This window comes from Bos grunniens, chromosome 15 (genome assembly GCF_055505025.1).
Source record: "Bos grunniens cultivar Pamir isolate PY7600 chromosome 15, Bosgru_T2T1.0, whole genome shotgun sequence".
NCBI classification, from domain to species: domain Eukaryota; kingdom Metazoa; phylum Chordata; class Mammalia; order Artiodactyla; family Bovidae; genus Bos; species Bos grunniens.
In genome coordinates this window covers 84,341,265-84,357,103 of record NC_141179.1, presented here as the reverse complement: position 1 = coordinate 84,357,103, position 15,839 = coordinate 84,341,265, and the positions used below count along the sequence as shown (strand labels likewise).

Here is a 15,839-nt window from a genome sequence, read left to right as displayed (position 1 = left end):
AAGAGCTGACTCATTGGAAAAGTCCCTGATGGTGGGAAAGATTGAAGGCAGGAGGAGAAGGGGATGACAGAGGATGAGATGGCTGGATGGCATCACCGACTCGATGGACATGAGTTTGAGCAAGCTCCGGGAGTTGATGATGGACAGGGAAGCCTGGCGTGCTTCAGTCCATGGAGCTGCAAAGAGTCAGACACAACTGAGTGACTGAACTGAACTGAAGCCATGACAGTGGAAATTACAGGTATGCTGGGGGACTCCTAAGATGTTCCAGGATGTATCAACTAGAGGTATAGAGTCAGTATTGAACTTAAGGCTCCCAGTGTTCTTGAATAAATTGAGAGAATAAACTGGGATTGGACCTCAACAAGATCTCAGATTTATTGCTAATATGAACAATGGAGGGTCAAGAGATGAATTTGAAAAATGAAACAGTTAAGGTTGTGATTGTATTCCAATCCAGTAAAATGAACATTCTTATTATGTAAAAATAATCTGAAGCAATATGCAGAGGTTTACATTTATTTACATTTTCACTTTAAGTTTTCCTTCAGGGTAAGTATCATAAAATATTAACATCCTGTACACCAATAAGACAGGTCTTTGATGTGCCATTTAATTGATTTCTCTTAAGGGTCAATTTCGTGTAGTAAAATAATTTGGAATTTAAGCCACCCTGATTAGTTCATCAGGATGGCCATCCTGACAAGTTCAGCAAGGGACTAGCCCTGTGGCCCTTAGCAAGTAGTTTAACATTTCTTAGAGTTGTTTCTTAAAGTGAATCAGACATAAATCATTCCCTGAAGAAGTATGCTATCCCAATTACTGTAGCCATTTTCATCACGTAGAAATAAGAAAAATTCAGCAAAACGCAAACTAACATAAGTTTTGGAATTAGTTAATTACTCAACAGTTTGGGATTTTGAAGTAAGGAGCTGCTACTGCTAAGTCACTTCAGTTGTGTCTGACTCTGTGCAACCCCACAGACAGAAGCCCACCAGGCTCCCCCGTTCCTGGGATTCTCCAGGCAAGAACACTGGAGTGGGTTGCCACTTCCTCCTCCAATGCGTGAAAGTGAAAAGTGAAAGTGAAGTCGCTCAGTCATGTCCAACTCTTAGCGACCCCATGGACTGCAGCCTACTCCTCTGTCTATGGGATTTTCCAGGCAAGAGTACTGGAGTGGGGTGCCAGAGCATGCTGAAAAAACAGGCAATATCCAATGGGCTCTATTCAGAAAAGTTGGTTTCTAGGTCTTGGTTGAAGGCCCAGCTGTTTCAGCCTCTGTCAAGGCCTGGGTAGATGGGATAGAGCAGAAGAGGGAACCTACAGAGAAGGCTTCAATTCCTACACAACTTGCTTAGGACTGACTTCCATCTTCTTTCCCCTGTTAGCTTCTCCTCTGTGTAGCAACAAACCTATACAGATAAGAGCATGTATGTCTGCCCAGTGTCCCACATGCATCGAAACGGACATACACGGATACTGAACTGCAAACACAAACATACTTAAACAGACTCACACAGACCTGCTGACAGACAGACACGGAGCAGGCAATGCAAGAATGTCCACAGCCATGTGCACAGAGGGCCGAGTACACCTGTGTTCCAGGCTGCTTGCATCCACAGGGCTTAGCTTTATTCTGTCGACAGACTATATTGACAAAATATATACAGCCCGATAGTGAATGTAAATTCTCGGATATTACAAGTACATAGGATATTATTTCCTTCACTCAAGATCAAATCTTGCTATAATCACCTTGATCTTCTAAGGCCTGAGAAAGTTGGCCTCAGAGATGCAGGTAACTGAGAGGAACTGACCTACCTATCATAAAACTATCTTGGTTACAAGGTGGGGCTGGAATTCAATATAATGGTAAGTCACTCGAAATATATCTATTAACGTTTATGAGACATTCCATGTGGTCACTCGTGGTTTTGGGGCATCTGAGGTTTAGGAATGTGGTATATCCTGGTGGCGAGTGGTAAATTATCTACTCGCCAGTTCAGGAGATGCAGGTTCAATCCCTGGATTGGGATGATCCCCTGGAGAAGAAAATGGCAACCCACTCAAGTATTCTTGCCTGGGGAATCCCACGGACAGAGCAGCACGGCGAGGCTACTGTCCACAGGGCACAAGAGAGTCAGGCACGACTCAGTGACTAATGGCAACAGCAGGTGCAGGAATACAGGCCACAGTCCGAGCTGTGCTGAGAGCAGGTGCATGCGCAGAAGAGTGCGCTACTGACGAAGGCCGGTGCATGCGCAGAAGACTGCGCTACTGGCTAAGGCCGGTGCATGCGCAGAAGACTGCGCTACTGACGAAGGCCGGTGCATGCGCAGAAGAGTGCGCTACTGACGAAGGCCACCTCCACATCTTGAAAAGTGCATACTCTGGTAAATCACTAAAGGATTTAGAATGTAATTGTAAATTTGTGATGAAATTCTCATAGAAACCCGGTACTTACATGTGGCCAAACAGATTTTTTAGCTAAACCAAAGATTAAAAATTCAAGACATAGTAAAAGCAGACCGATCACCGCGCTGCAGGCACTCAAGACATTCAATACTATAGAACAGGTCATCTGAAACAGATAAGAAGAGTCACCAGGTCATTGGAAGTTAAGTATATTCAAGTAGAAGATTTATATAAATTCTGATCTTTCCAGAATGGTACGGTCATTAAAAGGACAGTCAAAACTGCAGATTTTTCAGAATATTAGTAAGACTGAACTTTTGATGTGAAAGTGAAAGTCGCTCAGTCCTGTCTGACTCTTTGCAGCCCCATGGACTAGAGCCCGCCAGGCTCCTCTGTCCATGTAAGTCTCCAGGCAAGAAAACTGGAGAGGGTAGCCCTTCCCTTCTCCAGGGGATCTTCCCAACCCAGGGATCAAATCCAGGCCTCCCGCATTGCAGGCGGATTCTTTTACTGTCTCAGCCACCAGGGGAGCCCAAGAAAACTGGAGTGGGTAGCCCTTCCTTTCTCCAGGGGATCTTCCCAAGCCAGGAAGCGAACCAGGGGCTCCTGCATTGCAGGCGGATTTTATAGTATTTATGTATTTATTCCTTCAAGGACAATAACTGTTGAATGTCTTACCTGCACCACGCAAACAGTGCTCTTTGTGAACAAAGAGATAGAAAAGACATGGTCTCTGAACTCAAGGAGCTTTCAGACTAATGAGTAAGACAAACAAGTGCATGTTAAATGTGAATAGAATGTTAGAAAGAGGTTAACTCTATAAGCAAAACCAGAGTGCCTCCACGGGTCAGATAACAAGGGAGTTAATATTCCAGGAGTTTGCCATGGTCCATTTTATAGTGCAAAAAAGGGGAGCTGAGGGAAACTGTTAGAGAGACATGCTATCTAGATAGACATTTAGGGTTTTATCTTGAAAAATCGTGGGAAGTTACATTGCTGGGCCGGCCTACTCTGGTTTCAGGCCATATTCTTTTCAGACTATGTACTCAAGACAATATCTATGGAAAATGCTGCTGCATAATGACATTTTGTTCGTGTATGATGTCAGAGAGGTGCTAAGATGTGATACTGCTATAGGAGACATTATCGTATCCTTATTTTATTGTCCTAATTTGCATCAGTAGGATTTACTTTTATCTTACATAAGTTAGATAATGGGCAGGATAAAGTAATGGATTCTGGAACTTATTTCACCAGATAGATTATAGTTTATTGCTGTCCATGGTTGTACAGTGATCTCAGCTTATTCTTTTGGAAAAAAAAAATCTGCTTTTAAAAAGACAATCACAATGAAATAATATATTCATTATTTCATTCTTATAATCTAGATGTTCAAAATCATTGCTTAGTAAATTATAGTACAGAAATATAATTCAATCTTGATTTTTAAAAATTGGACTGTATTTGCTTTATGATGTGTTAGTTTCTGCTGCTCAACCACGAGACTCGGCTGCGTGTATACGCTATCCCCTCCCTCTGGGGCCTCTGCCCAGTGCCCACCCCACCCCTCTCCGGCACCGCAGAACGCTGAGCGGAGCTCCCTGGGCTGCGCAGCAGGCTCCCAGCAGCGATTCCGCGCCCGGTCGCGAATGTCTGTCAATGCTCCTCTCTCAGCCCGTCCTGTCCTCCTTCCTCCATTGTCCCGACTTCTGTCCTCTAGGTGTGTGAGTCTGTTCCTGTCCTGCAGTAATTCATCAGTGCCATTTATTTTTAGGTTCCATGGATATGCATTAACGTACAATATTGTTTTTCTCTGACTTACTTCACTCTGGGTGACAGACTCTAGGCTCATCTGCATCACGACAAATGACCCAACTTTGCTCTTTTTATGGCTGAGTAACATTCCACTGTATGTATGTTCCGCATCTTCCTTATCCAGTCATCTGTCAGTGGGCATTTAGGTCGCTTCCATGTCTTGGCCATTGTAAATAATGCTGCAATGAACACTGAGGTACATGTGGTCTTTTTGAATTATGGTTTTCTCAAGGTATATGCCCAGTGGTGGGACTTCTGGGTCATATGACCATTTTATTTATTTTTTTTAAAGAACCCCCATACTGCTCTCCACAGTGGCTGTATCAATTTACCTTCCCAAGAGGAATTTACATTTACAAGAGGGTTCCCTTTTCTTCATATCTTCTCCAGCATGTACTGTCTGTAGACTTTTTGATGAGGCCATTCTGACCGGCGTGAGGTGGTACCTCACTGTAGTTTTGATTTCCATTTCTCTCATAATGAGCAATGTTGAGCATCTTTTCCTGTGTTTGTTGGCTATCTGTATGTCTTCTTTGAAGAAATATCTGTTTAGGTCTTCCGCCCATTTGTTTTTTTTTTGACTAGGATGTTTGTTATTTTTTGCTATTGAACTACATGAACTAACTGCTTGTATAGTTTGGAGATTAATCCTTTGTTTGGAAATATCTTCTCCCATTCCGAGCATTGTCTTTTAAGTCATGTTTATGGTTTTCTTGGCTGTGTAAAGGCTGTTAAGTTTAATTAGTGCCTCTTAGTTCATTTTTGTTTTTATTTTCATTACTCCAGGAGGTGGGTCAAAAAGGATCTTGCTGGGATTTATGTCAAAGAGTGTTCCACCTGTAAAGCAGAGGCAGCATAAAACTCTCTAAGAGTTTTAGAGTGTCTGGTCTTACATTTAGGTCTTTAATCCATTTTGAGTTACTTTTGTGTATGGTGTTAGGCAGTGTTCTAACTTCATTTTTTACATGTAGCTGTGTGGTTTTCCCAGCACTTCGTATTGAAGAGGCTGTCTTTTCTCCATTGTATATTCTTGACTCCCTTGTCATAGATTAGGTGGCTGTGTGTGGGTTTATCACTGGGCATGCTGTCCTGTTACACTGATCTGTATTTCTGTTTTTGTGCCAGTGCCTGCTGCTGCTGCTAAGTTGCTTCAGTTGTGTCCGACTCTGTGCGACCCCACAGACGGCAGCCCAGCAGGCTGCCCCGTCCCTGGGATTCTCCAGGCAAGAACGCTGGAGTGGGTTGCCATTTCCTTCTCCAATGCAGGAAAGTGAAAAGTGAAAGCGAAGTCACTCAGTCGTGTCCGACTCTTTGCGACCCCATGGACTGCAGCCTACCAGGCTCCTCCGTCCATGGGATTTTCCAGGCAAGAACACTGGAGTGGGGTGCCATCGCCTTCTCCGATGCCAGTGCCATGCTGCCTTGATTACTGTAGCTTTGTAGTATAGCCTGAAGTCAGGGAGCCTAAATTCTCCAGCTCTTTTTATCTTTATCAAGATTACTTTGGCTACTTTAGTTTTTGTTTCCACACAAACTAAACTTTTTTGTTCTAATTCTGTGAAAAGTGCCAGTGGTTATTTTTTTAATATAATTTATTTATTTTATAATTGAAGGATAATTCCTTTACAGATTTTTGTTGTTTTCTGTCAAACTTCAACATGAATCAGCCATAGGTAAACATATATCCCCTCCCTTTTGAACCTCTCTCCCATCTCCCTCCCCATCCCACCCCTTTAGGTTGATACAGAGCCCCTGTTTGAGTTTCCTGAGCCATAGAAAACAGACTTATGGACATCAGGAGAGGGGAGGAGAGGGTGAGATGTATGGAGAGAGTAACGTGGAAACTTACATTACCATATGAAAATAGCCAATGGGAATTTGCTGTATAGCCACTGGTTATTTGATAGAGACACGACTGAGCGACTTCCCTTTCACTTTTCACTTTCATGCACTGGAGAAGGAAATGGCAACCCACTCCAGTGTTCTTGCCTGGAGAATCCCAGGGACGGGGGAGCCTGGTGGGCTGCCATCTGTGGGGTCACAGAGTCGGACATGACTGAAATGACTTAGCAGCAGCAGCACTTAATTTGTAGATTGCTTTGGGTAGTATAGTCATTTTTATAATAATGATTTTTCCAATCCAAGAACATGATATAATCTCTCCATCCTTTTGTTTCGTATTTGATTTCCTTCATCGTCATCTTATAGTTTTCTGAGTATGAGTCTTTTGCCTTCTTAGGTAGGTCTAATCATAGTCATTTTATTCTTCTTGTCGCAGTGGTAAATGGGATTGTCTTCCTAATTTCTCTTTCTGATATTTTGTTTCCAGTGTATAGGAATGCAAGTGGTTTCTGTGTGTTAATTTTATATCCCGCAGAGTCACTAAACTTTAACTTTACTAAATTCATTGATTGGCTCTAGTACTTTTCTGGTGGCCTCTTTAGGGTTTTCTATATATAGCATCATGTCCTCTGCAGAGAGTGACCGTTTTACTTCTTTTCCAATTGGATTACTTTTCTTTTTCTTCTCTGACTGCCATAGCCAGGACTTCCAAAACTATGTTGAATAACAGTGCCAAGAGTGGACTGACACCCTTGTCTTATTTCTGATCTTACAGGAAATGCTCTCAGTTTTTCGCCATAGAGAATGATGCTTGCCATGGGTTTGTCATATTTGGTCTTGATTATGTCAAGGTAGGTTCCCTCTTTGCCCACTTTTCTGGAGAGTTTTTATCATAAATGGGTACTGAATTGTGTCGAAAGCTTTTTCTGCATCTATTGAGATGATCATATGGTTTTTATTTTTCAACTTGTTAATATGGTGTATCACACTGATTGCTCTATGTATCTTGAAAATCCTTGCACTCCTTAGGATAAATCCCACTTGATGGTGTTAATCCTTTTAATGTGCTGTTGGATTCAGTTTCTAGTGCTTTGTTGACTGTTTTTGCATCTGTGTTCATCAATGGTATTACCCTGTAATTTTCTTTTTTGTGTGATATCTTTGGTTTTGGTAGCGGGCTGATGGAGGCTTCGTAGAATGAATTTGGGAGTGTTCTTCCCTCTGTAATCTTTTTGAAGAGTTCGAGAAGGATAGGTGTAAGCTCTTCTGTAAATGTTTGATAGAATTTCCCTGTGAACCCAGGTGGTCCTGGACTTTTGTTTGTTGGAAGATTTTTAGGCACAGTTTCAATTCCATTGCTTGTGATTGGTCTGCTCTTATCTTCTTTTTCTTCCTGATTCAGTCTTTAGAAGGTTGTACTTTTCTAAGAATTTGTCCATTTCTACCAGGTTGTCCATTTAGTGGGCATACAGTTGCTTGCAGAGTCTCCTATGATCCTTTATATTTCTGTGGTATCAGCTGTTAAACTTCTCCTTTTTCCTTTCTAATTTTATTGATTTGGGCCCTCTCCACTTTTTTCTTGCGTCTGGCTAAATGCTTATCAATGTTGTTTATCTTTTCAAAGAACCAGCTTTTCATTTCATTGATCTTTTCCATTGTTTTCTTAGTCTCTATTTCATTTATTTTTGCTCTGATGTTTATGATTTCCATCTGCATTGAAATGCAATGCAGTATCTTTTTCCATTCCCTCATTTTCACTCTGTATGTGTCCCTAGGCCTGAAGTGGGTCTCTTGTAGACAACACATAAATGGGTCTTATTCTTGTTTCCACTGTGTCAATCTGTATTTTGGTTGGAACATTTAAACTGTTTAAGGTAATTGTCAATATGCATGTTCCTATTAGACTTTTCTGAATTGTTTTGGGTTTCTTCTTGTAGGTCTTTTCCTTCTCTCGTGTTTCCCACTTAGAGAAGTTCCTTTAGCATTTGTTGGAAAGCTGGATTGGTGGTGTTGAATTCTCTTAGCTTTTGCTTATCTGTAAAGCTTTTGCTTTCTCCGTTGAATATGAATAAGATCCTTGCTGGGTAATCTTGGTTGTGGATTTTCCCCTTTCATCGCTTTAAATGTATCATGCCATCCCCTCTGGTCTGCTGAGTTTCTGCTGAAAAATCAGCTGATAACCCATGGGGAGTCCCTTGTATGGTATTTGTTGCTTTTCTGTGGCTGCTTTAATATTTTTCATTGTATTTAATTTTTGTTTGATTAATATTTGCCTTGACATGTTTCTCCTTGGGTTTATCCTATATGGGACTCTCTGCACTTCCAGGACTTGGGTTGACTATTTCCTTTCCCATGTTAGGGAAGTTTTTGGCTGTAACCACTTCAAGTGTTTTCTCAGACCATTTCTCTTCCTCTTCTCCTTCTGGGACCCCTATGATTCTATTGTTGGTGCAGTTGACGTTGTCCCAGGGTCTCCGACACTGTCCTCATTTCTGTTCGTTTTATTCTGCTTCACCATTACGTCCTGCAGCTCACTTATCCATATTTTTTCCTAAGCTATTCTGCTGTTGGCTTCCTCTCGTGCAGTTTTCATTTCAGTTATTGTGCTGTGCATCACTGTCTGTTTGTTCTTTAGTTCTTCCAGGTCCTTGTTAACATTTCTTGTATCATCTCAATCTGTGCCTCCATTGTGTTTCTGAGGTCTTGGATCATCTTTACTAATATTACTCTGAATTCTTTTTCAGGTAGATTGCCTATTGCCTCTTCATTTATTTGCTCTTGTGGGTTTTTACCTTGCAACTCCATCTGCAACATATTTCTCTGTCCTCTCATTTTGTCTAAATTACTGTCTGTGGTCACAGTTCCTCTTGCTCCTGTTGTCTGTTCCCTCTTGGGTAAGCTTGGTCCAGGAGCTTGTAGTCTTCCGAGTGGGAGGGGCTGGTGCCTGCAGCCTGGTGGGTGGTGCTGAGTCTTTTCCCTCTGATAGGCGGGGCCACAACAGGTGTGTGTTTTCAGGTGTCTGTGAGCTTCGCACGGCTTTAGGCAGCCTGTCTGCTGACAGGCGGGGCTATATTCCTGTCTTGCTGTTTGGTGTGAGGTGTCCAGCTCTGGAGCCTGAAGCAGTGGGTGGAGCCAGGTCTGGGCATCACGATGGCTACTCGCTCACGACAGGTTTGGGTACAGTGGCCACGGCTCAGGTGTGTGTGTGAAGTGCCTGCGGTGCCAGAGACCAGCAAGAAGTGGCAACAAACTCTTCTCTTGTCTAATATTATTGATCCACAATATTCTTTGCATGTGTAAACTGTCTCCAGGAAGATGACCTCTCTCAATTTCACATTAATACATTGGAGACTTCAGGAAACAAAGAGGAGGCGGCGGGGTCAGAGGTTCCAAAAGTCAGTCCTCTGAAGTGGTCCTGGATTTGTCCTCAGTGACACCATCCAGAAGGCAGGCAGTGGGAAGGCCTGGGGATCTTTATGAAAGGTCAGAAGCTCTCACCTAAAGGCAAGCAACTCAGAAGCGCCGTCATCCTGCAAGAGCTCAGGAATCTTCAAGGTCTCCTTTCTTTGCTGCAGACTCATGTTAACCGCCCCCCCCCACCAAATTATGGTGAGCATCCCCCTGAATGTCAGTGAAAAGACTGAGAAAGGAAGAGATGAAGGGAGAAGAGGTGGTGGTAGAAAGCTACTCTCTCCTTTAGTTTTGAAGGACAGTTTGCCTGGATAAAGATTTTCTGACAGTCCCCCCACTCCCCCAAGCATTGAAAATGTCATCCTACTGCCTCAGTGTTCTGTGACTTCTGATAAAGCCAGCTATAATATTATCTAGGGTCTCTTGTACACTATAAATCATTTTTTCATTTGCTGCTTTTGAGATTTTTCTCTATTCTTGACTTTCAATCATTTCAATTGTGGTAAGACTATATGTGGATTTTTTCAAGCTTATTCCACTTGGAATCTATTGATCATCTTTAACATTTAGATTATTATTTTTTCATCAAGTTGGAAAATTTTCTGCCAGTATTTCTTCAGATATGCTTTCTGTCCCTTTTACTTTCTCTTCTGTTTGGGGGATCTCTATTATACACATACATTCGTATGCTTGATACTGAGCTTCCCGGGTGTCTCAGTGGTAAAGCATTCACTTGCCAATGCAGGAGATGCGGGTTTGATTCCTGGGTCGGGAAGATCCCTTGGAGTAGGAAATGGCAACCCACCTCAGTATTCTTGCCAGGAGAATTCTATGGACAGAGGAGCTGGTGGGTACAGTCCATGAGGTCACAGAGAGCTGGACGTGACAGAGCAGCTGAGCACACACGTGGCTGATGGTGGCTGGTGGTTTTGAGTCCGTGTTCATTTTTCTTCATTTTTCCATCTTATGCCCCTCTTATTAAATAATCTCTACTGACCTATCTTCACGCTTTCTGATTCTTTTTTCTGCCAACTCTAGTCTGTTCTTTATTTCCTTTAGTGAATTCTTCGTTTATTTAGTGCTTGCCCTTTTTAATTAGAGTATCTGTTTTGTTTTTTTTTTAACAGTTTCTGTCTCATTATTGGTATCTATTTGGTGAGACATCACTTTTATCCTTTTACTTCTTTAAACATCATTTTCTTTAGTTCTTTGAACATGTTTTTAACAGACGATTTACTGTCATGGACTATAAGGTCCAAAGTCTGTGCCTCATCAGGGACACTGTCTGTTGGTTGCTTTTTTCCCCCTCGAATATGTGAAATATATTTCAGAGTCTTTGCATGCTTTCTATTTTAAATGGACATTTAACATCATATGTTGTAACAAATTTTCCATTAGATTCCTCCTTTCCCATCCAGAATTCATGATTTTTGCTGTATTTTTGGTTGTTGTTTTCTTGTTCTTGGTTATTTGTTTAGTGACTTTCCTAAATTCATTTCCTACAGTTTTGATCTGGGGTCTCTGAATTCTCTATTTTTGGAAGAAGTTCCTTTAAAAACTCCTTTTTTATGTATATGTATAATCGATTCACTTTACCGTACACCTGAAATAAACACGACATTGTAAATCAACTATACTGCAAAACGAGACAGAACAAGCGGCTTCCCAGGGGTTACCGCTGGGCCAGTAGAATTTAATGCCTTTACCAAGGGGAACCTGTGTGAAAACACACGCTTTAGAATTTCGGTAAGTTTAGAACACAGGCTTAGCTTCCACTTTTTGCTTGCCCAGGGTTTCAGAGCCAGCCAGGATGGGTGTTTCTCCTTCCCCAAGCCTTTCCTCTTAGACGTGGATAGTCTTCCACATGTACACAGTATTTTTGATCTCTAAGAATATGCTGAGGCTTCTCAAAGCTCCCTGTGAATAGTTTAAGGTGTATAGCATAATGATTAGACTTACATACATCATGAAATTATTATTGCAATGAGTTTAATAAACACCCGTTGTCTCACATACATAGAAAGTTAAGGAAATAGAAAAAAAAATACTTTTCCTTGTGATGAGAACTCTCAGGATTTATTCTTTTAACAACTTTCATATATGGCACAGACCAGTGTTAATTATATGTATTTACGTATATGTCAATTATACTTCAATAAAACTGGAAGAAAAAGTTTAAAAATGGAAAAAAAAAGCTCCCTGTGGTTTTCTAGTTATCAAAGATTTTCTTTTAAATTTCTGACCAAGCTTTGGTTCATTGCAACTGAACTCACAGCTTTATGCAGCTGCGCTGTAGTCAGTACACTGATATTATTTCAGTACTTTCCTTGTGATAGGACTTTGTTTTCACTTTGTATCTACACAAATAGCCGCAACAGCCTGGGGACAGAGATTTTCAGATTGCTGTAAGTTAAGAAAATATCGACTGTGCCCAGAGAACAATGATTTTAAGAGAGCATCAGAGGATGTCAGTCCTCTCAGCTGACTGCAAGACTAGGCTTTTCCTGGCTACTGTGCCAATGAGCTGGGGATTGAGGTGGAACTGGGAATATCTCCAGGTTAAAACATCACAGATCTCTGTTTCTTGACACTCAGTAGTGTCAACTGGATAGACAATTTTCAGTTTTTACTTTGAGTTTGGTTAATGTCCACTGCATTTTAGTTAATGTCCATGGCATGATGTCCATCCCATCACTTCATGGGAAATAGATGGGGAAACAGTGGAAACAGTGTCAGACTTTATTTTTTTGGGCTCCAAAATCACTGCAGATAGTGACTGCAGCCATGAAATTAAAAGACGCTTACTCCTTAGAAGGAAAGTTATGACCAACCTAGATGGCATATTCAAAAGCAGAGACATTACTTTGCCAACAAAGGTTCGTCTAGTCAAGGCTATGGTTTTTCCTGTGATCATGTATGGATGTGAGAGTTGGACTGTGAAGAAAGCTGAGTGCCAAAGAATTGATGCTTTTGAACTGTGGTGTTGGAGAAGACTCTTGAGAGTCCCTTGGACTGCAAGGAGATCCAACCAGTCCATTCTGAAGGAGATCAGCCCTGGGATTTCTTTGGAAGGAATGATGCTAAAGCTGAAACTCCAGTACTTTGGCCACCTCATGCGAAGAGTTGACTCATTGGAAAAGACTCTGATGCTGGGAGGGATTGGGGACAGGAGGAGAAGGGGACAACAGAGGATGAGATGGCTGGATGGCATCACTGACTCGATGGACATGAGTCTGAGTGAACTCCGGGAGTTGGTGATGGACAGGGAGGCCTGGCGTGCTGTGATTCATGGGGTCTCAAAGAGTCGGACACGACTGAGCAACTGAACTGAACTGAATGCCCACCCCAGGTGGCGCTAGTGGGAAAGAACCCGCCTGCCAATGCAGGAGATGTAAGAGACCCTGGTTTGATCCCTGGATTGGGAAGAGTCCCTGGAGGAGGGCATGGCAACCCACTCCAGGACTCTTGCCTGGAGAATCCCATGGACAGAGGAGCTAGGTAGGCTCAGTCCATAGGGTCACAAAGAGTCGGACACAACTGAAGTGACTTTGCAGGCACATGCATGCACTTTGAAACTATTAATTTTAGGGTCTTTCTTTTTTTTTGCTGACATTTTCCTTGTTTTGGGGGAGACTCAGGGACCTTAACTTGGACGCATGTGGTTCCAGGTGGGAGAGTGAAAGCTGAGCCGTGGTTCAGACCACAGCCCATGACTGGGGGTGGGGGGAGGTGGGGGGAGGGCAGAATGGAAGAATGACATCGTAGAGTTGCTTGTGCTACCATCCCAGAAATCAACCTGCCAGCACCAATATTTATAGTTACTCCAATTTCTTATCTTTCCATTTTACTATCCATGGACATAAAACTAAACACTATAGGAAATCAACACATTCCAGACTCTTTACAATATCTCGAACATATTTTCCATCATACAATCAAACCTTCCTAGAAATATGAAAAAGAAGAAAGAAACAGGTAATAACAGACACTGGATCATTTCAAGAAATCCAAGTTCAAGTGTGATAATCAACGTTTTAATTTACATTAAATGATTTATCATAATAGAAATTTAATTCCATGATTAACTTCATACATCTTGAATTATTTTTATGGCTAATGAAATGTAACAAAGATTTCAGTAATTGGAGTATATCTTTTTCCTTTTGATAAAGATTCAGTAGAAAATTAAAGTTCTTATATCTTAACAATCTATCCTCCAAAAATTTGGGTAGGTTTCTAGTGATTCAGAGTCAATGCTACTTCTTTATGGACTCTCATTTTGTCAAGTAAAATCATTTTTAGAGTTGCTACCAACATTCTGACTTACCAAAGACCTTGAACGCCTCCTCTCAAACAGTACTGTAAAGATTCCTGACAGCAAAAACTGGAAACAAAAATCACATTTATTAATACCCTGTCATTACATCTCCATGTAATAAACTTAAAAAGCAAGAGAATTCTGGAATGCCGTAACATGAAGAGTATCATATTCAGCCTTTTGTGGGACCATTGAGAACATCATGGACCCCTTAAGGTGAATTTATGTGGCAAAAAGACTGTCAAATTTAGTTAGTTTTTTTCAATCACAATTTATTGAGCCCATGAATTACAAGAAAATGCATCTAGTTGATGAACTTACTGCTAAACATGCTAACCTTGGTGATATCACACGCAAGTACTTTAAATATAATGCTGAAATATTTTATTAATAGAAAACATCACATTTACGAAGTATTTGATTCACTATATATATTCAAATGCAAGAATTCCATAATGTCTTCAATGAGTAGCTTGTTCTGTGACTTTCCATCGATCCTAAAACTTGTTAGAAAGATGGCAGTTATGGTGCATCAGAAATGTATTTTTTCCACTCGTGCAACTTTAATGTATGCATGGAAACTTTCAACAGCATTTAAAGAATAACTATTCAGTTAGTAGTGAAGGAAAAGGAATATTCCTCCCCCCAAATGGCACCACTAACATGCCAGTGCACGTGTGCACTCACTGCACACGCGTGCACTCAGTCTGACGCAGTCGGGTCTGACCACGCACTCTAGTCTGCCTGGCTCCTCCGTCCACGGAATTCTCCAGCAATAACACTGGAGGGGGTTGCCAGCTCCTACTCCATGGGATCTTCCTGCCCCCGGGATCCAATCCACACCGCCTGTGTCTCCCGCGTTGGCAGCTGGATTCTCTACCAGTGAGCCACCTGGGAAGCCCAACATGTCAGTACCAAGAGCATTCTGGGGTCAGAAGGGTATGCGTTTGAGTTCTTGGAACTGTGCTTTCTATGACACTCAAGAGAAGTTATGTGGCTTGTCATTAAGTCTTTCCTTTTTCATTGGTAAAGTGAGAATAGTGTTTTCTAACTCGTGTTACTAAGTGGTTATTGTAGCAGTTATATATGAAGTAATCTGCTGAATTATTTGTAGTTATTGTAACAGTTATATATGAAGTAATCTGAATTATTTGTAGTTATTGTAACAGTTATATATGAAGTAATCTGCTGAAGTATTTGTAGTTATTGTAGCAGTTATATATGAAGTAATCTGCTGAATTATTTGTAGTTATTGTAACAGTTATATATGAAGTAATATGCTGAATTATTTGTAGTCAACTTGGTCCTACAGTGTCCACCTATGACTCAGAACTACATTTTCCAGAATTAATTTCTGTTATTTCCAGTTACAATAGTGTAAGAGAAAATCTCAAGAAATATTTGGAGGGTATAGAAGGGAAGCAGAAACTGTAAGTTTCAGAAGATCATAGTGATCAGACATGGCAGCCATGGCCTCTTTTTCTCTCCCTCTCCTCTGTTATATTTTCATGTTATCTTTCAGAGAAAGCAATTTCTAGATCGATCCATGATCTTCCCTTTGCAACCCCATTCTGGTTCAAGGTTTAATTACAGAGCTTCAAGATTTAATTACATACAATCTGCCTGCAATGCAAGAGACCCTGGCTCAGTTCCTGGGTGGGGAAGATCTGCTGGAGAAGGGATAGGCTACCCACTCCAGTATTCTTAGGCTTCCCTGGTGGCTCAGATGGTAGAGAATCCACCTGCAATGTGGGAGATCTGGGTTCAGTCCCTGAGCTGGGAAGATCCCGTGGAGAAGGGAATGGCTACCCACTCCAGTATTCTGACCTGGAGAGTTCCATGGACTATACAGTCCATGGGGTCGCAAAGTGTCGGACGCACCTGAGCGACTTTCACTTTCAACTTGTCCATTCATGCTGGCGCCTTGTGAAAGTGAGTGCCAGTTGCTCAGTCGTGTGACTCTGTGACCCCATGGACTGTGGCCCACCAGGCTCCTCTGTGCATGGAATTCTCCAGGCAAGAATACTGGAGTGGGTTG

At 41.7% G+C, this 15,839-nt stretch overlaps 1 protein-coding gene across 2 annotated transcripts in view; it reads right to left on the bottom strand.

Moving 5' to 3' along the window:
- The window catches only part of LOC147358903 (membrane-spanning 4-domains subfamily A member 12-like), a 35,531-nt gene that overhangs the window by 7,284 nt on the left and 12,408 nt on the right, over positions 1-15,839 (bottom strand). For both annotated transcript variants that reach the window (XR_015142455.1, XM_086341909.1), the window contains exons 4-5: positions 13,811-13,867; positions 2,465-2,581 (exon numbers count right to left, since the gene is read on the bottom strand). Coding sequence is in view for 1 of the 2 variants with exons in the window: in XM_086341909.1 (XP_086198035.1) it covers positions 2,465-2,581; positions 13,811-13,867 (174 nt within the window). In the remaining variant the exon portion in view is untranslated. The remainder of the gene's footprint in view (positions 1-2,464; positions 2,582-13,810; positions 13,868-15,839) is intronic.